At 44.6% G+C, this 23,763-nt stretch overlaps 1 protein-coding gene and 1 pseudogene across 8 annotated transcripts in view; one reads left to right on the forward strand and one right to left on the reverse strand.

Annotated features, from left to right (window-relative positions):
- The window catches only part of ACIN1 (apoptotic chromatin condensation inducer 1), a 37,362-nt gene extending 14,532 nt beyond the window's left edge, over window positions 1–22,830 (forward strand). For 2 of the 7 annotated variants that reach the window (XM_079126042.1, XM_079126046.1), the window contains 13 exons: window positions 857–1,072; window positions 3,149–3,264; window positions 11,919–12,060; window positions 15,498–15,540; window positions 17,234–17,367; window positions 17,466–17,618; window positions 18,555–18,696; window positions 19,029–19,174; window positions 19,705–19,812; window positions 19,948–20,055; window positions 20,285–20,609; window positions 20,720–20,820; window positions 21,887–22,830. In XM_079126042.1, coding sequence (XP_078982168.1) covers window positions 857–1,072; window positions 3,149–3,264; window positions 11,919–12,060; window positions 15,498–15,540; window positions 17,234–17,367; window positions 17,466–17,618; window positions 18,555–18,696; window positions 19,029–19,174; window positions 19,705–19,812; window positions 19,948–20,055; window positions 20,285–20,609; window positions 20,720–20,820; window positions 21,887–22,213 — 2,061 coding nt within the window. In that variant the 3' untranslated portion in view covers window positions 22,214–22,830. Of the gene's footprint in view, window positions 1–856; window positions 1,073–3,148; window positions 3,265–10,013; window positions 10,170–10,203; window positions 10,476–11,918; window positions 12,061–15,497; window positions 15,541–17,233; window positions 17,368–17,465; window positions 17,619–18,554; window positions 18,697–19,028; window positions 19,175–19,704; window positions 19,813–19,947; window positions 20,056–20,284; window positions 20,610–20,719; window positions 20,821–21,886 lie in introns of those variants that run through there. The other 5 variants (XM_079126044.1, XM_079126043.1, XM_079126045.1 and 2 more) reach the window with 5 other exon arrangements.
- On the reverse strand, window positions 1,079–2,927 carry LOC306653197 (E3 ubiquitin-protein ligase RNF125-like; annotated as a pseudogene). The gene has a single exon. The product of its transcript is annotated as an E3 ubiquitin-protein ligase RNF125-like (transcript).
- Window positions 22,831–23,763: the final 933 nt, after the last annotated feature.

Below are 23,763 nucleotides of genomic sequence, written 5' to 3' on the forward strand. Positions count from 1 at the left end.
GGAGTCTTTTTCATTCTGAGTCCATTTGATTCCAAAGAAAATTACTCATATGCTCTACTGGACATAAACTTCTTGAGGGCGTGGATATGCCTTAATGTGGGTACCCCGGTACCCAGCACCTACTTGAAACCTAGTAAATTTATTGATAAGTAGTCAGGGAGATCAGTAACTCAGGAATAATAAGTACAAAGACTTATTCAGCCATGAGAAGAAGGAAAATGGGTGGAACTGGAGACCATAATTTTGAGTGAAATAAGTGAGAGAGGAAAATATTGTCATGTGTTTTTTCTCATGTGGAAGCTAGAGAAGAAAAAATAGGGGGGAATAAAAGGATGTGAATAAAGTAGAAGGGAGACCATTAGGGTAGAGGAAGGGAGGCAGAAGGGAGGTATAGAGGGTAGGAAGTGAAATTGGTCAAATCACGTTTTTACATATATGTGAATGTGCTACAACCCACCATTCTGTATAAATATGTATCAATTAAAAAAAAAAAAGAAAAATCAGGTATGGTGGCACATGCCTGTAATCCCAGCAGCTCAGGAGGCTGAGGCAGGAGGATCAAAAGTACAAAGCCAGCCTCAGCAACTTAGTGAGGCCCTAAGTAACTTAGTGAGACCCTGTCTCTAAATAAAATATTAAAAGGGCTGAGGAGGTGACTCAGTGTTTTAAGTGCCCCTGGGTTCAATCCCTAGGTACAAAAAAAAAAAAAAGATCTGGAGATCTGGAGTATGCATTGGGTTAGCATAACTTGAAAAACTCAATCAATGATCTACTGAATATTTACCATACATCTATACACACACGCACACAGTGTACCCTATAAAGTAATTTTCTGTGTTTAATTTCATTTCTTCAGTCTCTGAGCCCTGGAGCCTCCAGGGACAGCAACACCAGCTACATTGAAACCAAAGACCCCTCTTCTGGTCAGGAGATTGCAGCTCCACCAGTGCCACAGCTGCAGGTCCTTGAGCCAAAGGAGAGAACTTCCACCTCCTCATCCATCCAAGTGAGGCATCTGAGCCAGCCTGAACCAGCCGAAAAGATTATGACGCAGAGGTTACAGCCTGAGCGGGTAGGCTATTGTGATACCTCCCTAGAGGGAGATGGAGCATTAGGCATAGTTTTCCTTTTTGTCTTAACTCTAAAATTGAGAAGTCAATCTGGACAAAGCGTAAGAGAAATGTAGAGGGTAGGGGACATCTGTTAATCCTACTTCACTCATTTCCACTCCCTGGTTTATGAATGTTCTCCATGAGGCTGAGCAGCAGTGTTCTCATCTTCAGGGCTCTCAGCATCGGTTCTTGCTCAGAACTTCTCCTTTTATCTGCCCAAAAGGAAGACTTTTATCAGTTCTCCCAAAAAGAGTTGTAGGGGTTGGAATATATCCCCAACCAACTCAGTGGTAGAGTATGTGCTTAGCACGCATAAGACATGCAATCTTATGTCAATCCCCAGCACATCCATCCCCACCCCACCCCCCAAAAAAAAAAAAAAAAAACCTAATGAAATGATTGCTGGCTGGCTTAAAAATAAGGTCTTAAAAGTATCTGTCTTTAAGCCATATTATAGTCAACATGCTAAGATGAAATAATGAAGATATAGAGGGCTTTGTGGGAAGGCTGCTACTGTATATATCCTGCCCTTTCTTTTTTTTAAACATTTCTAACAAAATTTGTTATAATATTGTGCAATATAATTCTGTTAAATAGACTCAGTTTACTTCCAAAATTTTGTTTCCTGCTCCCATACAAGATTATACATGTTACTCTGTTAGAAGATAGAAAAAGAGCACTGGGATGGGTGTGGTGACCCATGCTTGTAGTTCCAGCTGCTCAGGAGGCTGAGGCAGAAGGATTGCAAGTTCAAAGCTAACCTCAGCTACTAAGTGAGATCCTGTCTCAAATTAAAAAAAAAAAAAAAAATTAAATAAAGGACTGCGAAAGTGTCTCAGTGGTTAAGCACCTCTTAGTTCAATCCCTAGTGCCAAAAAAAAAGAGCTTTGAAACAGATTTCATATTTCTTGAATGTCCACACTATTCCACCCTTCATCTTTTTACATAGGACAAAGATTAGTTGCATTGTCTAACTATGATGGTAATTATTAATATGTAGCATTACAAATGGTGTCATCAGATGCACAAATAGAAATCATCCTCTTAAGTATTCAGGTGGTATTTCTTCCATGTATTAATAACTTACTGAGATAATTTTTTGTTAAATGTCTGAGAACTCAAGAATGAAAAACAGATTTAAACCATCAAAATGAAAACAGTTTTTTGAATGCAGATAACAATAAGCATGTAACTGGGTTGTACATTTTTCTCCATCAGATATTGACAACTTTCCTCCAGTTGTTCAATTAGCTTCTTAAATGGTGTAATTGAATGGTCCTCTTCCCATTCCTTTTTATAAAAGTATGTGGTGTTCTAGTGATTCACACGTTTTCAAAGTGACTGCTCTGAGACTTCAGATAAGAGCTTCCTGAGTTTTATCAAAATCTATGAAATCATAAAAAGTGTGGCTGACTTGCAGATGTCTTATTAAACTGCCATCAAAGCTGCTTGGATTCTCATTGGGTATTAAATGGCAACGTGGGCAGAACATGGGTCTTTTTTCTGATCTGTGATGAGTAATACAGTGATCCAACAGTCTTCATTCAGTTCCCTTTGACAAAAATGGATAAAACACACCTTGTTGCTGTCTCCCCAAGTTCTTTTAGTGGTCCATACTTACCAGTATCCTCTGCAAGTAATTACATTGGCCCTCATTTCACCGAGGCAAATCAGGGTGTCACACTCAGTGTAGTTCCAGTACTCTGATATCATTATTTTGGCTACATTAGTTGCTGGAAGTCCTTCTGAAGAAAGATATGTTCAGCAATATGAACAGGTCCACTTGTTCTTTAGACTGGTAACAATACAGGAATGGCAGAATCTGAAAGCCCTTAAGAATTACCCTCAACAGAGTTTCATTTAAGCAAAATTAGGTACAGTCTGTGACACAGAGTAGTGATATCCAGAGTTCACTGGAGATGTGGCTCTTCTTCATCCTGCCATTTTTCCAGCTCCAGATTTAAAAAAAAAAAAAAAAAAATGAACCAACTGGATTTAAATCCTTTGTTATCTTTGTTTTTGCTGTCTCCTGACAGGTGAGCCCAAAGAAGTGTGAAGCTGAAGAGGCAGAGCCACCAGCTGCCACACAGCCTCAAGCCCCAGAGACTCAGACCTCTTATCTGCCAGAATCAGAAAGGATTCATCCCACTGTGTAAGTGACAAACCTCGACTGGGGTATAACAAGGAACTACAAATGTGGGACCGAACTTTGCTGCGTAGGTTTCTTTAAGCAGTCAGTTTCCTTTTAAAACATGAAGGCGGCAGGGTGGGAGTGTAGCTCAGTGGTAGAGTGCTTGCCTAGCATGTATGAGGGTTTGGGTTCCATCCCCAGCACCACAAAGAAATAAAGATAAAATAATTGAAGGCAGAGTTTTATCTGGACAAAGACTAGATTTCAGATTTTTTAAAGATAGTCTGAAAAGTGGTGGTCATTTCATAAGGAAAACATACCTGGGGTCATCCAGCCAAGAGAGTCAACTCCTTTATCAGGCAAACAACTGAAGCTTCTACCTCCACTCAAGACATATAAGGGAGTCAACTCAGGGAATCTTAACTCAGTCTTTAACTCACATTTACCAACTACATCTGTGGCCACACAGTTTTTGTTAACAAAGGATATTGAGTGTCTATAAAGAATGACACAGCAGGATGCTATTTTTCCCTGATTACTATCTGTCATTTTATTAAGCACAGTTAATCCTAGTTCACTCTTTCAGCATATAGCGCAGCAGTATATGAAGTCCCTATGAAATCAGATACTGATTCCTGGGCCCCAAAGGCTCTTTGATTGATCTTATAATTATATCAGGTTAAATTTGTAATTGAGTAGATACATCATTCATTATTCTGAACTTGAAATTATAAATTAAGAAGTCATTGAACTGACTGCGGTGGTACACACCTGTAATCCCAGTTGCTCAGGAGGCTGAGGCAGGAGGAGTGCAAGTTCAAAGCCAGCCTTAGCAAAAGCGAGGCACAAGCAACACAGTGAGATCTTGTCTCTCAGTAAAATACAAAATAGGGCTAGGAATGTTGCTTAGTGGTTGAATGCCCCTGAGTTAAATCCCCAGCATTCCCCCACCAAAAAAGTCATTGAAGCAACAAATAAAAAATTAAAAAAAAAAAAAAGAAAAAGTCATTGAAGCCAGACGTGGCATATGCCTATAATTCCAGTGACTCAGGAGACTAAGACAGGAGGATCACAAGTTTCAGGCCAGCCTCAGCAACTAAGCAAAGTCCTAAGTAATTTAGTGAGACACTTAGTAAGACCCTGTCTCAAACTAAAAAATATAAAAGGACCAGGGATGTAGCTCAGTGTAAAGCGCTTCTGGGTTCATTCCCCAGTACCCAAAAAAAGAAAAGTCACTGAGTCAGAATTCCTGGTTTCAAAGTTTCATGGGAAATGAAAGAATAAGCAGCATTTTGGAAATGAGATGCTTAGCTCTTAGACCTCAGGAATTCTGAACTGCTCTGGAGAATGTTTTGTGCAGACTGTTAGCCTCAAGTTGTTCCAACTTTTTTTTATATATCATTTTAATATTATTACTATCAGTATTTTTTTTCCTTTGTGTTATAGTCTGATAATTGATAATCTTACAAGAACTTCAGACTGTCTTTTTGACTTTGAATTTTGGAGGTTAGTGAGCAGGGAACATGATTTATTATCTCATTTCTTTGTGATTTTAGTGATCATTTTATATTCCTTAACATAGATTTTGCCTTGCTACTATCCATTCTCATATTCTTGCTACTTCTGCCATCTTGTGGCCATTACATTTTTTAGTTTGGTTTTACTTCTTTGAAAAGTTTTGTTTTCCTTTTTGAGATGGGTATATTATCCTTTGGAAAAGGGTTTTTCTTCTAGGACCATAAAAAGAAAACTCAACGGATACTGGAAGACGTTTAGGGTTCCTCAGCTATATCATCAATGAGGAAATGGGGTGACATCTTTCCTTCCATATAATTCATGCAGACATAATATCTACCTTCCCCTTCCTCCCTATCCCATGAAGGTATAGCATGCCCTTTGTACACAAAGCTGGCAGTTTCAAAGTGGATGTTGACAAACTACTACTAATTTGGCCTGAGGAACTGCTTCCTACGCACCTCAAAAAACAAGTAATTTTCTTGTAAGCTCCTTGCTAGTGTTAAAGTTCTGTGTCTATAAGATCCTAGCAGTAGAAAAGCATTTTATGTTGTTTTGAAGCTCCTTTATTTCTCAGCTTTACTGCTCAAGTCCAAGGCAAATGAAACTTGGAGGCATATACAGAGTTTTTCTTCCCAGGTAAAGGTGGCTTTGACCTTCATTCTCTGAGATAATCTAGTTGCACTGATTCTGAGAAGGTGTTAGGGAAGTGACACCCATCAGCAAATATTGAGATTGTCCATTGTTACCTAGGCAAGCTTCATTTGGGCATCCTGTAGCCTAGAAATGCAGTCTGTACTTGGAGTACCTAGTCCACATCCCTTTTACCTGCTTTCCTTCTTAATAGTCCTTTCAATAGCCTAACCAAGAAACATACATACAGGCCTAAATCCTTAGGTTTTTAACATTGAATTTGGTGAATGAATATTTGAAAAGTTTGCCTGCATTTTGCCTGACTCACATCATTCCTTCTAGTCTTTCACACCTCCACAGTACTAGTGTTTAGCCTAGGAGCCCTCTAGAGCCCTGGCCAACTTTAAAAGTGGGATCAACAGTACCAAATGGAAGAAACCATTTTTGGCTTAACCTTGATTTTCGTATCTTAATGAGAAGTGATGTGATTTTCAAAAACAGCAGTAAAGTGTTAAAGAAAAAATAAGACTATCTTTAGGATTTCTCACTACTTGAAAAAAGATTGGCTGACTTATTTGCTGTACTTGGTTAAACCTGTTCTGATTCTGATTGTGCCTGAGGAATTCTAGATTTATGATGTAAGGTATCTTTTTCATTACTTGGAGCAGGGATTTGTGAGCCCTCAATCCTATTTCGATCGATCCCTGTTCCAAAATCTAATCTGTCTCCTATGGCTTTAACAAAAATTTCCTCATACAGCAGAAATTGTAGTACTTTTTTTTTTTTTTTTTTTTTTTTTTTTTTTTTTTTTAACATTATAAAACAATAGGGGGGTCCCAGTGAGGCAGGAGGATCTTGAATTCAAGGTCAGCTTTGGCAACTTAGTGAAACTCTGTCTTAAAATAAAAAAAAGATTGGGAACATAGCTTAGTGGTAGAACATATGGCTTAGTATGCATGAGGCTTTGGGTTCAATTGCCAGTACCACAAAACAAACCGACAATAAAGGGCAAAGGGGAAAAAGGAAGGAAAAAATGATAAAATGTATAGGTAGGCTCCTATATCATTTAGTAGTAGTTAATTCAAACCTGATTTTTTTCTAAACATTTTGTGGACACAAACCTAGCAGGCATTAGCAACCTAAGGCTCTTGATACTATGTATATTTGTCTTTTTGCCTTTGTAGGAGGAAAGGAGTGTTTCTTTAAACCAATAAGGCAATGTAATTGATACTTCCCAGGGGACCTACAATGCCTCTCCCAAGTGATGCATAATTTATAAAAAAGCATAATTTGTTGTTATAAGTATTATGAGGTTGCTTATTGAGAAATTTTATCCAAGGTCATACCTTCCAAAATCATACTGTCCTTAGTTAACTTGGAACCAGTAAGTTCCTGAGGGTATCAAGTCCCAGTATTTCTTACTAAATTTCCATATCAGGTTATAAACTTCTCATGAATTTTCTGTATTAGCTAAAATTCAAACATATATGCCTGTAGGAATTTCTTTTTCCATTAATTTCTCTGAATTTCATTCACATAGAACTATAAAATGTTATTAACTTCCTAGTAGTTCCATCCTTTTCTTCTGAGCTACAAATGCTTTCTGTCTGTTTAATTATGGATAGCTGTTCCCCATACCATTTCACAGATTTTTAAAAGTTTTAGGAATATTTGCAAGAACTTAAATAATAGAGGGGGAAAAGGGAGGTGCCTTTTGTTTAAAAAGTATGGAACAGTTTCAAGGATTCTTTATTATCTTTGAAAACAAGGTCTTGGGAATTCTCAGATCCCACAAAATCAACCAGATAAATAGATCTCCTATGTCTTAAGAGAGCCAAGGAGAAAATTGTAAAATTCATATTCTAGAAAAAAGGCAATAAAAGTCCCAATAACAAAAAGTTCTTCCTCCAAGTAAGCTACTTCTGGAAAGGTAGGTTAGCAGCTGAATGTGTTTTAGGACAGTGAATATACAGGGAACATGTAAGGATGTTTGAAGGTAACATTTTCTGTGGGGTAATAGATTTTTTTTAAGGGAGTTTTAGGTCAATAGCATTTAATAATATCTACTTGGGGCCCACTATGTCATCCTAATTCAGAAATATTTACAGAACATTTCTTTGTGGGCTAGGAGCCATGGGATGGAGTCCCTACCCTTGAGAAACTGCATGGTGGAGGTGAGGGGCAAGTAAACTAGTTGTCCTTATAGAGAATAATAAGGCATTGCTGAAAATCTTTTATGCTAATCACTGAATGATTTGGCTTCAGAGAAAGAGGGAACTACTCAGTCAAAAAATGCTTCAGAAGGGGCATCAAATGAGATAATAGTGTACAGGTGTTTTAATGCACTGCCTCACCTTGGGGTGTCATCCAGGCCAGACTTTTTAAGAGCTAACATTTATTACACTGTACCTTGAAACAGGTATTGTTAACCACACCTTACAAAGAAGCATACACAGAGAGGATCAGAAACTGTTTACTATGAGTTTTTTTTTTTTTTTAATATTTTTTTAGTTTTTAATGGACTTTTATTTTATTTATTTATATGCAATGCTAAGAGTTGAATCCAGTGCCTCACACATGCTAGGCAAGTGCTCTAGCACTGAGTCACAACCCCAGCCCTGCTATCACAGTTTGAAAGAAGGTGGTGCCAGGGCCTAGATTGGGTGCTAACCAGTTGAATCCAGAGTTCTCACACTTATATTCTAAGCAAACAAGGACCATATGTGAATGGGAACACTTTTTGCTTATTTGCTTATTTTTTTCCCCACTACTGGAGATTGAACCCAGGAGTACTCTGCCACTGAGCTACCTCCCCCCCCCTTTTTTTTTTGTTTTCCTTCTCGGTGCTAGGGATTGAACCCAGGGCCTCATGCTTGTAAGGCAAGCACTCTACCAACTGAGCTATATTCCCAGCCCCTACCAGCCCTTTTTATCTTGAGACAGGGTCTTACTAAATTACTTAGCCTGGCCTTGAACTTGGTATCCTCCAACCTCAGCTTGAGGAGTAAGCTGGGATTACAGGCATGTACCACTGCACCTGACTGAAAGGGAACTTTCTTTGGGGGTACTGGGGATTGAACTCGGGGACACTCATCCACTGAGTCACATTCCCAGCCCTATTTTGTATTTTATTTAGAGACAGGGTCTCACTGAGTTGCTTAGGGCCTCTCTCTGTTGCTGAGGCTAGTTTTGAACTCTTGATCCTCCTGTCACAGCTTCCTGAGCTGCTGGGATTACAGGCATGGGCCACTGAGCCTGGCTGAAAGGGACATTTTAAAGTAATAAATAAACATGACTAGGGCTGAGGATGTAGCATGCACAACAAGGCTGTGGATTCTATCCTTGGCACCAAAAAAGAAAAAAATTCTTAAATGTACAGTTAGCATGTAAGTTCAGGATTTTGAGCAGCAGAAAGAAATTTCACCCCTGACTAAAAGCTCTTTTGTCAAAAATGCTCAATGATAGAGGACAAGCATACACAAGGAGCTGAGTTCATTCCCCAGCACCACAAAAACAAACAAAACCTGAGCTTTTTTAATTAAGTTCACAGAACCTCGTCCTGGTATTAAATCTCTGCTACCATTAAGATACAAACTGGGCACCTTTGCAATCAACAAAATAAGCATTTTGAGTATCTGCTAAGTGCTTTTTGAATCTGTAGGGTCTGTTTTCCACTTAACATTTGGTTTGGTGAAGATGTCCACAATTCATATTTTTTGTTTTGTTTCTGATCACTTTCTGTCCAGCTGATATCCCCTTCCCCTGTCCCAGGTAGCATCTCTCTCACTTAGTGTCTAGTCTACTCCAGAAGGTAGCCTTCAAGCTTCAGCTGTGCAGGGTCCCATTGCCCCGGTTATCCTTGTCCTTACTGGCTCCAGGGAACCCTGGGGCAGAGTGACCTTATTAAAGACTCTGTGAAACAAAGTTGTCTGTCATCTCTTCAGAGACACCCACCCTCCCTTCTACTGGTGTTTTGAAAAGGAACTCTCCCTGCTTATCCCCTGTTCTCTACCATTCTGGGAAACAGACTGGATGGAATAGTAACACGTGGTCCTTGCCTGGGGTGAGCAGCCAGCTACTATAGAGATTGGATAGTGACAATTCTCATCCCACCTCCCCACCTTAAGCATATGACTAGCTGATCTAGTTTCAGTGTTCCATGATTCTTTCCTCTGTTGAGGGTAGTGGGCCCATAAAAATAATGCTTGTGCCCCTCCATTTGTAGAAGGAATGGAGGCTTTGATTATCTTTAATCATTTTTCAACTGTGCCTTTATCTTCTTTAATCATTTTTTCACTCCCAACTCTGCTGTTTCCCTTTCTTTTATTCTCTGGAGTCTTCCAATCAAGCAGCTGTAACTTTATGTCCTCTTCACCCGGCCCCCTCCCTTGCTCCCTGGGAAGAGTAGGGAAAGCACACCTCCCCCTATGCTCCAGGCCCTGTGGGGCTAGGCCTCTGTAGCTGTTGTAATCTGAGAAAAGAAGGAAAAAGGCCAGGCCTCTTGAGCCAGCAATCGGCTCCCTGTGGCCTGCCAGTGGATAAGAACCTTGCTCACTCAGCTCCCTCCCTCTTTTCTTTCCCCTCCCCTGCTGCAGCAGGGCCCTCCCCCATCCGCACACACGGGCTGCTGGGTAAGTGGCAAGATGGCTCCCCTGCATGTCTCCGGCTGATCGCTGCCGCTCCGCCAATACAATAGAGCCAGCCACTACCAGCAGCCTGGCCCTCTTCCTCCTCCTCCTCCTCCAGAGAGACCAATCCAGCCGAACTCGGGGTTTGCCGTGAGGACTTAACGCTTATCTCTTAAAAGCCAGATCTATTTTAGCCTCCCCACACCACCACCACCACCTCCCCTTCCATTTACCATTTTTTGGATCCCCAGTTGCTGCATCTCGATTTTCTCTCTCAGGATCGGGTGGCTGGGGAGGAGGTGGTGGGATCTTGGAACAAGGAAGGTGGTTTTTTGGTGTTTTTTTTTTTTTTTTAGGATTTTTTGTTTGGTTTTTGTTATTTCTTCCATTCCAGAAAGGGATAAACAGCACTTCCAGGGGGAGGAAAAAAATCATGTTATCAGAAAGCAAAGAAGGGTGAGAGCTTCTCATTTCCATGTATCCCTTTTCCCTACCTTTCTAGTTCACCTCATCTTTCTTCTCTTCCTCATGGTTTTCGTTCCATCTTTCATTTTGGTTTATTTTCAGTCATTCTGCTTTCCCCCTTTGTCCTTCCTGCCCGATTTGTAATTGGCCCCACTTGCCCTTACTGTGTGAGAAATAGGCCTTTTTTTTTTTTTTTTTTTTAATATATATAAGCCTTTTTTCTAGATTAAGTAGTTGAATTGTGTGTTTCTGTGGGGGCCTGTTAGCTGGGGGCACAGGCCCGACTTCCCCTCCCCCTGACCTGTGCATCCCTCTCTGACTCCCCTAGGGAGGCTATACTGACCTCAGAGTGTCAAGCAGCCTGTTGGGAATGCTGAATTTTCTGGTGGTGGTTATCGGCCTGGGGACGCTTGGGCTCCTGATTGTATCAATTTGATTTTTTGTTTGTTTGTTTTTGGCCTGGTATTTGGGTACTAGAAGGAGTGAAATTAAAGACAGAAGTTAGAGATAAAGACAAAAAACAAAGATGGAAAGATAGTTATCTGAAGTGAAGCTCAGGAATTCTTTGCCTGAAGTGGGTGCTAACTTGTATGATTAAGAGTGGGGGAGTGGGTTCAGTGTTGGGGGGGAGCTACAGGCTGTGGGGGAGGGTGTGTCCTGACTGGGAGGCCTGCTCTCTTTATCTCTTGGAAGTTGGGATGAGGGAATGGGAGAAACTGGGTGGAAGTCAAATGAATGTAAGAATGGCTCCTACACCTCTGAGCAGGTAAAAGTGGCCTGATTCTTCTCTGAGCTTTCATACTCTTCAGCAGTTTTAGTGTTTCTTTTGAATGAGAGAAGGTCCTTGTTGAAACTCAAACTCTCACCCAGCCCTGCCATTTTCACTGTTCTGATGTCTCCAGATCCTGTGGGTCAGCAGGCCTTTACTTATTAAGCAGTTAATTAAAAACAAGGGTAGGATCATTTGCCACAGCCATGGCCATTCTTCTCGTGTTTTTAAGGAATCAGGCTACCCTTGATTTCTCATGCAAGATAAAGGTACCTGTGATTGGGGGATATGGAGGCCACAGGGTTGTGGGCAAATCACATTCACTTAAGAGGGACTGTTTTCAGCCATGAGAGTCTTTTCTTTCAAGTAATATACTGTGGTGAGTTATTACCTAAGAAGAGTTGGAGTCTTAACTCCACAGCAATAGCCCATGTGGATAGTGGGTGGGTACAGTAGCTATAATCAATCAATGCTTTTCCCCCAAGGAAAAGAGTTTCCCACTTCTCCTTTGGTGGCAAGGTTTCTAGTCTGATCTGAAAAGTGGACATCCCAGTCCTACCCAGTGATTAGGCATGGGGGTTTTATTACCCAGAGTCTGACATCTTGCTCTCTCTTCCCCTTGGTTCTTTCCTGCTGTTCCCTCCCAACCTCCCCCATCCTGTCAGTGAGGAGAAGGAGGAAGTGACCATGGACACAAGTGAAAACAGGCCTGAAAATGAGGTTCCAGAGCCTCCAATGCCTATTGCAGACCAAATCAGCAATGATGACCGCCCAGAGGGCAGTGCTGAAGATGAGGAGAAGAAAGAGGTAAATATCCAAGCCACCTATTGGGGTGGGTGGGCTGAAGTGAACCTAGGGGAAAGAGTAGCCCATTCTGGTGAACCCTCTTACAAAATGGGATAATTTAAAGAGGGGATGAGGCAGGGCCTTGGATCAAGATAGGACCAAGGGAGAATTCGCTGGTTTAGCAAGGGAGACCCCTTGTGATGGGGACAGGGTTTATTCATCCTTTCCCTGTGGGGGAAGTAGTGTAGTCCAGACTCCTGGAAATTTGTAGTTAACTGGAAAGTCCATTAATGACCCTTTTTCTAAGACCCAGGTTCAGCTTTTCCTGCTATTTCCCAAGCTTTTCCAGATAACTCCTTGAGCTTTCCCTCCTTTTTAAAAGCCTGGTGGAGGTCAACGCCATCTAGTGGGCTTCAGTGGTTCTCACCAGACCAGCCATGCTGAGGAATTTTTATTCCTCATCTGCCCCCCAGTGGTGTCATTACTGACATGTAGTTCCTTAGAAGCTAGCTAGTACTTGGACTGATCCTGAAGGCCCCTTCTCCATATATGTAACCCTAACCCCCCTTTTTGGCATATATACATATATTATCTGGTGTCCTGCATTCAATTCAGGGGACTCTCCCCATCAGAGCCAGCGAAATCTTCTTGGCTCTTACAGTAATATAATTAGCTGGGTTTGGGAGTGGGATAACAGGGTGGGAGGGACTGTTGTGTGTGTAGCCTTTCTCTGGTGTGTGTTGCGGGGGCGGGGGCCGGTGAAAGTGATTTGATGTGCAGAATATTATTTATTACAAGGTCCTTCTTCCCCGTAAAACTTTGTCCAAGTACCTCATGTACGGTAATCCGCCCGTAAAATATAACCCTGCCCAACTGGCCAATCGCTGATGCCGCCTCTTCCTCTGGACCCACCCGCTGCTACTGAGCTGCCCAATCAGAGCCAAGTCTGCTATCCAGGTGTCTTGGCCAGAGGGGGGCATGTATGTGGGCTCCTGTGATGGGCCCCCTTTTGCCTCCCTGTCTTGCTTACATCAGGGGGCCAAGAAGAGCACTGTTTCTGGAGAGACTTGTATTGAGAAAAAGCATTTGGAAAGGGGTGGACTTGCATCATCTCCCTACTTGGGACACCCCAAGAAGAGCTTGTACCAGTGCTGGGGCGCCTGCCCACATGCCCTTGCCCTATCGAGGATTGTGGGTTGCCTTGTTTGCTGCAGACTGTTGGGATCCCCATCTAGGGCACCAAGACAACCTAAAGAGTCATGCTGTAAAACACTGATTGGGGCCCTCGGCTTAAGCTGTGACGACTAGGAACCCTGCAGAGAAGTCTAGGGTTTGTGCCCCAGGGATTTAATGCTGATGACAGCCCAGCCCATGTATCACCACTTGCTCATCAGATGGACTTTCCTTTGGTCCCTGTTGTCCATGGTGAAGGGCAGCATGTTGATTGCTCCAACTTCTCCTCCATCCCTGGAGGCAGGGGCTCATTCATCCACCTGACTGGAACCACTGTCTCAGCTGGAGTCCCTGAGGAGATGCTGCCCTCAACTCAGAAGAAAAGTATTCTGACCTTGCTGCTGAATGTGTGCCAGGTCCTGGGGATATTCACCTACTACCCCAGGCTACCTTCATCAGAGGCTCCATGATCCCACTCGATGAGAGGATCCCCTCCCCAGTTACAGGCAGAGGAGAAAGGGACTCTGGAGTCATCACCTGGATTCCAAGTATTGGGTAGTGGTATTGCTGCCGCTCGCCACTGGTGGACATAGGGTCCTGTTTGCCTCTCATGATAAAAGGCAAGGACCATTTCTGCTACTCACAGGCCATCTCATCAGGGACTGCAAGATGATGCCCCTACTGGGCCAGGACTGATGTCTCTGCCCCTTTCCCCCCTCTACCCCTCGCTGCGCCTGGCCACCACCAGTGAACTGTCTTGACATCATGGAAACTGGGCAGCGTCCCCCCACACGTTTCCCTCCCGCCCCCCCTGCGCCCCTGGGAGGACTCTGGCAGTGCCGTGCTGACTACCACGCCGTGCGCCCACCTTTTTTGCCAACCCAACCCCCCACCAATTGCACAGCGCCTAGCAGGGAGGGCTCATTCTGATTGGACCGGCGGTTGACTAGATACAGTACACAGTGAGGTGCGATTGGCTGAACTGAAGATCCCAGGTGTGAGATGGTACCTGGAACATTTGTCATATTCCTAGTTTATTTTCTTCTTTATTTTCTTCTTCTTCTCCTTTTTTTTTAATCTTCTTTATTTGATTTTTTTCTTTATCCTTATTTTTCTGATTTCTTTGTTGGATTTATTTATTTATTTGGTTCATGTTCTTCCTATTTTAATTAAGACCTTTTTTTTCTCACTAACTTACCCATCGAGAGCGGCCCAGCTAGGGGTCAGGCTGGCCCTTAACAGAGACCAAGGAGACTTGGTTAGACGACACAAACGGGGCTGGGGGTGGATGGGGGAAAGGGATTTCATCAAGTGAGTTCTGACCTACCCTTTAGAAGGGTGGTAGGGTGGTCTTAGTTTTTCCAGAAATAAGCACCTAAATCTAAAAGTGCTCTGTTGCCCTTTTCTTTCTCTCTCTCTCTCTCTTTCTCTCTTTCTTCCCCTCTCTCTTTTAGCTCTGTCCATAGTCTTTGTTCCACTGAGTGTTTTGGGGGAGAAACATGCCCAAAACTCTTCTGGTCCTTGGTAGAGCCCCTAAGACTTGAGCCCTACTTGGAGAGGAAACAGGCTCCTCTAGAATATAGACAGTGGTTGGGAAGAATGACATCGTACTGTCCTTTATACCAACTTCCCTTTTACTAGAGACACCTATAAATTCTTTGTACTTAATTCAGGAGCCTCATCTCCAGTGAGTCCCATGTGGCCCCTTTCCACTGTGTGGTGGGGGCCTAGACAGTCTTGACAGCCTGCTGTCAAACATTCCAAGCCTGATGTTAGTGAATGTCAGACTGGCCTTTGAGAAAAGGAGGACTGCCCTGCTGAAGTTACCATCCTAAAGTTAGTTTTCCTTATTTCCATGGGTTAGCAAGGAAGTTCCTGGGAGGAGTAGATGACCCAGTTATGAGCACAGTTTGTTGGGCTTAGTATCCTCAACCTGTAGAGATAGTGGAAGAGGGCATACCCAACATCTGTAAAGGGCTGGGAGGCTGCTGAATTCCTCTTCCAGCTTATTTCTGGTAAAGCTAATACATAGGTTTGGTATGGAATAGATGTCTTCTCCCTGCTGATGTTTGGTTTTATTTTTTTCTCTAACTTGCATTGATTCTGCTTCGTTTTTGCCGTTTGCCGCTTCTGTTTTGGTCTCTGTCCCTGTCTCAGTGTCTCTATCTTTCTGTCTCTTTCTGTGTGTCTTTGGAGCTTGTGCTAAGACTGCCCCATTTAACCTCCTTCCCCCTCTCTGTGGGGTGTCTCTCTTTCTCTTTCTCCCCCTTATCTTCTCTATACAGAGTTCGCTGCCCAAATCATTCAAGAGGAAGATCTCCGTTGTCTGTAAGTCTAGCCCTGAATCCCTGATAAAAGCCAGGAATACCATAAAATCAGTATTCATAGAGAAATGGAGTCCCATTCTCTCAGTGGAATTCTTAGTCATCCCTTCCTTCTCTGCCCCCTTCACCCAGGAAATCTGCACCTTCCTGACATATTTTGGGTTACATTTTGGAATTCAAAATTTTAGATAGTCCCTGTAATATTTCTCCAGTTACATTTTAATGAGATAGACTGTGTCTCAGATCATTTCTCGCCTAGTTTTAGAGGCCTGTTTTTGTTTTTGAAATGAGGTGTGCCATGTTGCTCCAGTGTGGCCTCAAACTCACAGGCCTCCTGCCTCAATCTTCCAAGTAGCTGGAATTATAGGCACCTGACATTATTTATGCCTAGCTCTTAGAAACATTTTATTCTTTCAGATATTTGACCTCTTCGAACTAGGAGTGTGTAGTGACTGCTATATAATGCTTATCAGTTTATACTTTGTTCTTAACAGTTTCCCAGTGGGGAACTCTAGATTACAAAAGTATAATAGAGTTGGGCATGATGGAACACACCTGTAATAACTAGCTACTCAGGAGGCTGAGGCAGAAGGATGGCAAGTTTGAGGCTAGCATGATTAATTTAGCAAAACCGTATCTTTAAAAAGGCAGGGAATGTAGCCCTGTAGTAGAGTACCCCTGGGTTCAATCCTCAGTAAACCCCCTCCTCAAAAAAAAGGTATAGTAGACGTTTATAATTTTGAGATCACACTGATTTTAAATTCTGCTTAGACTTTAACATGACATGGTCATATGTCCCCCCCATCCCCCTGCTGCTGCTGTACTAGGGATTGAACCCAGGGGAACTTTACCACTACCACTGAGCTACATTCCCAACCTGCTTTGTTTTTTATTTTGAGACAAGGTCTTGTTAGGTTGCCAAGGCTAGTCTTAATCCTGCGATCCTCTTGCCTCAGCCTTCTGAGTAACTGGGATTACAGGTGTGCACCACCATGCCCCAAATCTTGTTTCTTATGCATTCCCATGTCCATTCTTTCTTCCCTGCCACTTCAGACATTTCTGCTTACCACCTAAAGCTCACACTGCATCAAGGCAGGAGGTCATGGAAGGAGGATTAGAGTTCAAGATAGCCTCAACAATTTAGCAAGATCCTATCTCAAAAGATAAAAAGGACTGAGGATGTAACTCAGTTGTAAAGCAACCCTGGGTTCAGTCCCCAGTCCAAAAATAAAAAAACATTGGCAGCGTAGCTTAGTGGTAGAGTTTCTGGGTTCAATCCCCATTACCAAAAGGAAAAAAAAAAAAATGAAACTCCATCATTTGATTAAAAATAAAGTTTAAACTGCTAAGGCAAGAGGATCACAAGTTCATGGCCAGCCTGGGCAACTTAGACCCTGTCCTAAAATAGAAGGGACTGGTGATGTAAGTCAGTGGTAGAGCACCTGTGGGTTTAGTCCCTAATACCACAATAACAATTGCTTAGCAAACTAGTTATCCCTCCTTTTTTTCTTTTATAGATTACAGTTTCCATCTGTCAGAAAGGGACTCCAGCCTTTTTATTGGTCACTCTGAAGCCATAATTTCCCCATCCCCTAAATAAGGTTTCTTAAGTTAACCTTTTACTGAAACTGTAGTCGAAGGCAACCAGCAGAGAGTCTGAGACCATCTAACTTTTGGGTCCTATTTCTTGGGGACAGCAGCTACCAAGGGGGTGCCAGCTGGAAACAGTGACACAGAGGGGGGCCAGCCTGGTCGGAAGCGTCGTTGGGGAGCCAGCACAGCCACCACGCAGAAGAAGCCCTCCATCAGTATCACCACTGAATCACTCAAGGTGAGGTGGGAGGAGCCAGGGAAGGGAGGACAAGACATGTTAAGGTGGGAGTAGACATGGGCCCAGTGTAACGGGGAGGGGGGGTATCTGTGTCCCAGAGCCTCATCCCCGACATCAAACCCCTGGCGGGGCAGGAGGCTGTTGTGGATCTTCATGCTGATGACTCCCGCATCTCTGAGGATGAGACGGAACGTAATGGTGACGATGGGACCCATGACAAGGGGCTGAAAATATGCCGGACAGTCACTCAGGTAAGGCTTCTGCACTCTACTATCAGGGGAAGGGTAGTAGGCACAGAACAGGCAGCTGAGGAGCCGAGACAAAGTCTTAGAAAGGAAGGAACTCTCTGAAATATTGTGTTAATTGGCACTTTTGGGGTTGGAGTATCAAATCAGTCAGCTACCTTATTGTAAGTAATTTTTATTGAACACAGCCACACTAGTCCATTTACTCTTGGCTATGACTGCTTATGTGCTGTTATCGCCAGAGTTAAGTTGCAACAGATACTGTGTGGCTTGCAAAATCTAAATGTTTTGCTATCTTTCCTTAACCAGAAAAAATTGCCAACTCCTATATTTGTTTTTCTTTTTTTCTTTTCTTTTTCAGTACCAGGGATTGAACCCAGGGGCGCTTACACTGAGCCACACCCCCCAGCCCCTTATGTTTTATTTAGAGACAGGGTCTTGCTGAGTTGCTACAGCTAGCTTTGAGCTCGTGATCCTCCTGCCTTAGCCTCCCAAGCCACTGGGATTTTCGGCATGTGCCACCATGTTTGACCCTGTGTTAGTTTTTCTTAAGACAAAGTTGATGTAGTAACAATCTCAGGATCTGGTGGGGGTTAACTGAATAATAAAATCTCCTCTTAGCTTGGCTTAGTGGCTCGGGCCTGTAATCCCAGCTACTCAGGAGCCTGAGGTAGGAGATCTCAAGTTCAAAGCCAGTCTTGGCAACTTATGAAGACCCTATGGAAAAATAAAAAAGGCTGAGGATTTAGCTCAGTGGTAGAAGGACCCTGGGTTCAATCCCCAGTGCTGCAAAAAAAGAAAGTAAAAATCTCCTCTTAGCAGAAGGAGCCTGCTAGATTGTCTACTGTGTCTCACCAGGGAACCAGAGGCTGAAAAAAATGTGCTAGTGTGGTGTTTGATAGACAACCCCCCACCCCGCCCCATTATCTGGTACCTTTATAGGTAGTACCTGCAGAAGGCCAAGAGAATGGGCAGAGAGAAGAAGAGGAAGAAGAAAAGGAGCCTGAAGCAGAACCCCCTGTACCTCCCCAAGTGTCAGTAGAGGTGGCCTTGCCACCACCTGTGGAGCATGAAGTAAAGAAAGGTAAATGGAATATGATGCAGCTCCTTGATTCCCAAAGTACTTCATTTGGACCTCTGTAGGCATTTGATGTTTTCTGCCTTTTATTTTGGTTGTTTTCCATATTTGTCATCTTCTTCTAGATATTAAAGCTACTTGAGAGCTGGGTATGGATCTGTTTAATCTTTGAATCTTCACATTGAGATTAGCCATAATGTTCTTTGCACATTATGAATGCTCAGTACATGTAGATTGAAGAGTGGCTGCTTGATAGAGGAAGGAACCATAAGAGTCATATTTGGAGGTAAGCCAACATTGTTCCCTACTGAAAGCTGTTCTTATGCTCTCTTTGATAGTGACTTTAGGAGATACTTTAACTCGACGTTCCATTAGCCAGCAGAAGTCTGGAGTTTCCATTACAATTGATGACCCAGTTCGAACTGCCCAGGTGCCCTCCCCACCTAGGGGCAAGATCAGTAACATCGTCCATATATCCAATTTGGTAAGTCATTGGGATTAAACACAGAGTTGAACCTTTGAACTACATCCCCAGTCTTGTCTTTTTTTGAGACAGGGTCTTGCCAAGTTGCTGATGCTGGCCTTGAACTTGCAGTCCTCCTCCCTCAGCCTCCCAAGTTGGTGGGGTTATAGGTGTGCACCATCATACCTGGCCCACATTCCAGACTTTTTAGTTGTTAAGAGTTTCAGCTTTGGTTTCATGCATCTGAGATTTGCCAGTTACTCACTCACTCATTTCCTTGAATAAGTACTTAACTGTTTTCCTCATTTGAAAAATGAGGAGAAGAAACTCCTCACCCTGCAGGGTTATGTTGAGAATTTATAGAGAGCTTGGCAAATAATTTCTGTGGGTGATAACCATGCTTCTCACATTCCTACTACAAGGTTCCTAATCTCTCTGCCCTGGCCCAAACCTGGAAGCTGTACACCTGTGACAGTAGCTTGGGAAATCTTAAAGACTGGATATGTGGATGTTCTCGCCCTAAGACCCTGAAAGTCCATTTTCATTGGCAGGTTCGTCCCTTCACTTTAGGCCAACTGAAGGAATTATTGGGACGTACAGGAACCTTGGTGGAAGAGGCCTTCTGGATTGACAAGATCAAATCTCATTGCTTTGTAACGGTGAGGGGAAGAAGCTGATTCTATAGGTTGTGGTATATATTTCCTTTTGTGACCAGTGTGGACAGGCTTAAGGGCATTGCGGCAAGTGAGAAGGATTGAAGTTACACCATGACTCTCTGCCCTCTCCCTCTACAGTACTCAACAGTAGAGGAAGCCGTTGCCACCCGCACAGCTCTGCATGGGGTCAAATGGCCCCAGTCCAATCCCAAATTCCTTTGTGCTGACTATGCTGAGCAAGATGAGGTAAGAAACTTAAGGAGAGGAAGAAGGGGAGATAGGAAGCCATTTTCTGCTACATTCCAGCTGAGATACCAAATCTGTAATCACTGAGATTCTATTAATCCCTCTTCTCCCTGCCCGCTTAGTTTGCTTAGTTGAACTAGGGCTCCTCAAAGTGCCTATATCCCTGGGCTCCTTTAGTGGGAGTGATAGTGTCTCCAGACTGACTGTCCTGTTCCTCCTCTGCCCACAGCTGGACTACCACCGGGGCCTCTTGGTGGACCGTCCCTCTGAAACTAAGACTGAGGAACAGGGGGTACCCCGGCCTCTTCACCCCCCGCCCCCACCCCCAGTCCAGCCACCACAGCACCCTCGGGCAGAGCAGCGGGAGCAGGAGCGGGCGGTGAGGGAGCAGTGGGCAGAGCGGGAGCGAGAAATGGAGCGACGAGAGCGCACTCGATCAGAGCGTGAGTGGGATCGGGATAAAGTTCGAGAAGGTCCCCGTTCCCGATCACGATCCCGTGATCGCCGCCGCAAGGAACGTGCGAAGTCTAAAGAGAAGAAGAGTGAGAAGAAAGGTATTTAGCGTTGGGGGCATATGTGTCCCCTAGTTGGTGAGACAGGGAACCAAAGGGGAGATGGGTTAGGGTCATATGCATCAAATGTGATTCATATCCTTACACCTCAGAGAAAGCCCAGGAGGAGCCACCTGCCAAGCTGCTAGATGATCTTTTCCGGAAGACTAAGGCAGCTCCCTGCATCTATTGGCTCCCACTGACTGACAGCCAGGTGAGTACTCTCCCTCACTCTTCATACCAGCAAGACTTGAGGTCAGTGGGAGAGGAGATTCACACTGGCTCAGAGTGATCAGGCCCAGGTACTGGCTTAGGATAATAAGGGAAGACAGTGACTCCAGACGCTGAGGCAGGAGGATTACAAGTTCAAAGCCAGCCTCAGCAACTTAGCAAGACCCTTTCTGAAAAAAATAAAAGGACTAGGGATTTGGCCCACTAAAGTGCTCCTGGGCTCATTCACCGGTACCACACACACACACACACAGAAACAATTAGATGAGTGTGCCATACAAACCTGAAGGCTTGAGGTGCAGCACAGTAGTAGAGTGCTTGCTTAGAATGTTTGAAGCCCTGGGTTCCATCTCCAGCACTGCCAAATAAATAAATAAACAAACAAATCAAACCGGAGTGAAGATCATCACAGACAGGAACTGAAGTTTGTGCATCTGAGAACCAGGCTTCTTAGAACCTGATTTTAATTAGGCGAGAAATCCATGTTTTGTTTGTGGTACTGGGGCTCAATCCCAGGGGCACTTTACCACTGAGCTACATTCCCAACCCTTTGTATTTTGAGAAGGGACTTTACCAAGGTGCCAGAACTGATCTTGAACAAGTAGCTGGGATTATAGGCTGACTAAGAAATCCATGTTAAAGTCATCCATTTCTTTGCTTTTTTTAATTTCCAGAGTGTATGTGTGTGTGTGTTGTTGTTTTTCTTAGTAATGGGCCTTTTGAGAATTTTAGGCTTAATATTCAACTAAAGAGAAAAGATATTTGTTTATATCTAGGGTGATGGAAGCTAGGGAAATAATAGGCTAGGTGTGTATAGTGCCATTGTCTATCAGCATATAGAAGTTGAAAACTTAAAGAAACTTAAAAGAAAACTTAAAGAGACTCCTGAGAAAGACAGGTGCAAATGTGGAGTCCCTTGCCACCTTCCTGTTTAACAGCAAAGCTAACAGTGACCTTGAGCTTAAGAGTGAGGGATCCAAGCAAGATGGACAAAGTGGGACCAAGGCAAGCAGGGCTACAATGCCTACTCTCTGTCCTTCTGGCTACAGATTGTTCAGAAGGAGGCAGAGCGGGCTGAACGGGCCAAGGAACGGGAGAAACGGCGAAAGGAACAAGAAGAAGAAGAACAGAAGGAACGGGAGAAGGAAGCTGAACGGGAACGGAACCGACAGCTGGAGAGGGAGAAACGTCGAGAGCATAGCCGCGAGAGGGATAGGGAGAGAGAGAGGGACAGGGAGCGGGACAGGGGGGACCGAGAGCGGGATAGAGAAAGGGACCGGGAACGAGGCAGGGAGAGGGATCGCAGAGACACCAAGCGCCACAGCAGAAGCCGAAGTAGGAGCACACCTGTTCGGGACAGGGGTGGGCGTCGCTAGCTGGGAAAACACTAGGAGAGCTGCAGGTACCAGCCACTCTGCCCCAGGGGGTTGAAGGCCACGGAGGGATAGGTACAGTCACCACCACCCTGTAACCAAGGGTCTTTCACACCATTTGCCCAGTGCTGAAGTATGACTGCCACCTGTCCCCACATAACCAAATGGAGCAGTGGCCATCTCTTCCCCCTCATACACTCTCCTTAACCTATCTATTGGGGCTTAGCCCTCTTCTCCCTCTCATTTTCCATTAAGTCTGAGAGGGAAGAGCTAGGTTATGGAGGGAGGTGGTTGGCCAGAGGTGGGGAACAACCAAGTACCCCAAGCCTCTTTGATTTCCCCTCTGTCCTACTCACCACCTTCCTTGGGTACTCACAGCCTCCTGTTGGGAACAGCCGGGGCCAGGACTGGGTCACCTATGAGCTGAATCAGCATCTCTTCCTGAGTCCCCGGGCCCCTGCAGTTCCCAATCTCTTCTGTCCTGCAGCCTTTGCCTCTTGCCCACTGGTTCCACTTTATATCCACCTTTTCCTTTCGTTCAATTTTTATTTTTATTTTTTTTATTATTAAATGATGTGGTCTATGGAAAAAAAATAAAAATCTGACTTAGTTTTAACAAATATGTGTGTGGCTTTTGTTGAAAAGGGTTTGGGTGAGAAGCCAAATTGAAGAGGATGACTGTTGCATGGAGCAGTCACGACTGTGATTCCATGCACTTGAGCAGACTACCCACAGACTTTTATACTTGCTGCAGCTCTAACCAGTCCAAAGCTGTGGGTCTTACCACTTTTGAGAGGGAGGGGGAAACCCCCAGGGGAATGGGACACCCTATTTTCGTTGCAGCACCCCAGCAGAGCTAGGAGGGCCAGCTTCCCTCTTCCTGGTCCTGTGCACAATTAAGCATTTGGTCACCTGCTATCTTCAAGGTGCCTCCCACAACTACCACCAGGGGGCGGTAGCCCCTCGCTCTTTAGGTCCTGGTAAATGAGCTTCCCAAAAAGGTTCCACTGCCCACCTCCGCCCTCCCGCCGATGTCGTGCCTGCGTCCCTGACCCTTTCTCTGGGCCCGACTCGTGGGCTCCCTGGACCTTCCTGCAATCCTTCAGCGCACCCAAGCCCGCGCGCTACGGTGTTCTGAACTGCAAACATTTCAAGATGCTGTCGTCTTGCAGCCACACCAGTCCCAAAAGCCGGTCCGGGTGCGGGGAGCCTGGTCTCCGCAGTGGGCTCCTAATTCCCCGCCTCACCGCGCGCTCGCTCTTTGCTCCGCTGCGGGCGACGTGCTAGCCGCTTGGCGCTCGCTGTTTCACCCTCCCTGCCAGCTCTTTGGAAATGGCCTGGCACTGTGGCCTGGATGTCCTCCTGCGCGAGTGCCCTGCCGGACGCTGCGGGCTGGGACCGGGAGGGGCGCCGCATCTGTATGCGCCCGGGAGCGCCGAGGGGGCGGGCGCGAGGCACCGCCCCCGCCCCCGCCGCGCGGGCCCGGCTGGCCGGGGAGGGTCGGAGGCTGGGCTCTCCTCTCCCGCGCGGCGCGGAGCCGCCTGGCTCCTCCG

Source organism: Sciurus vulgaris (assembly GCF_902686455.1).
Source record: "Sciurus vulgaris genome assembly, chromosome: 2".
NCBI lineage: Eukaryota > Metazoa > Chordata > Mammalia > Rodentia > Sciuridae > Sciurus > Sciurus vulgaris.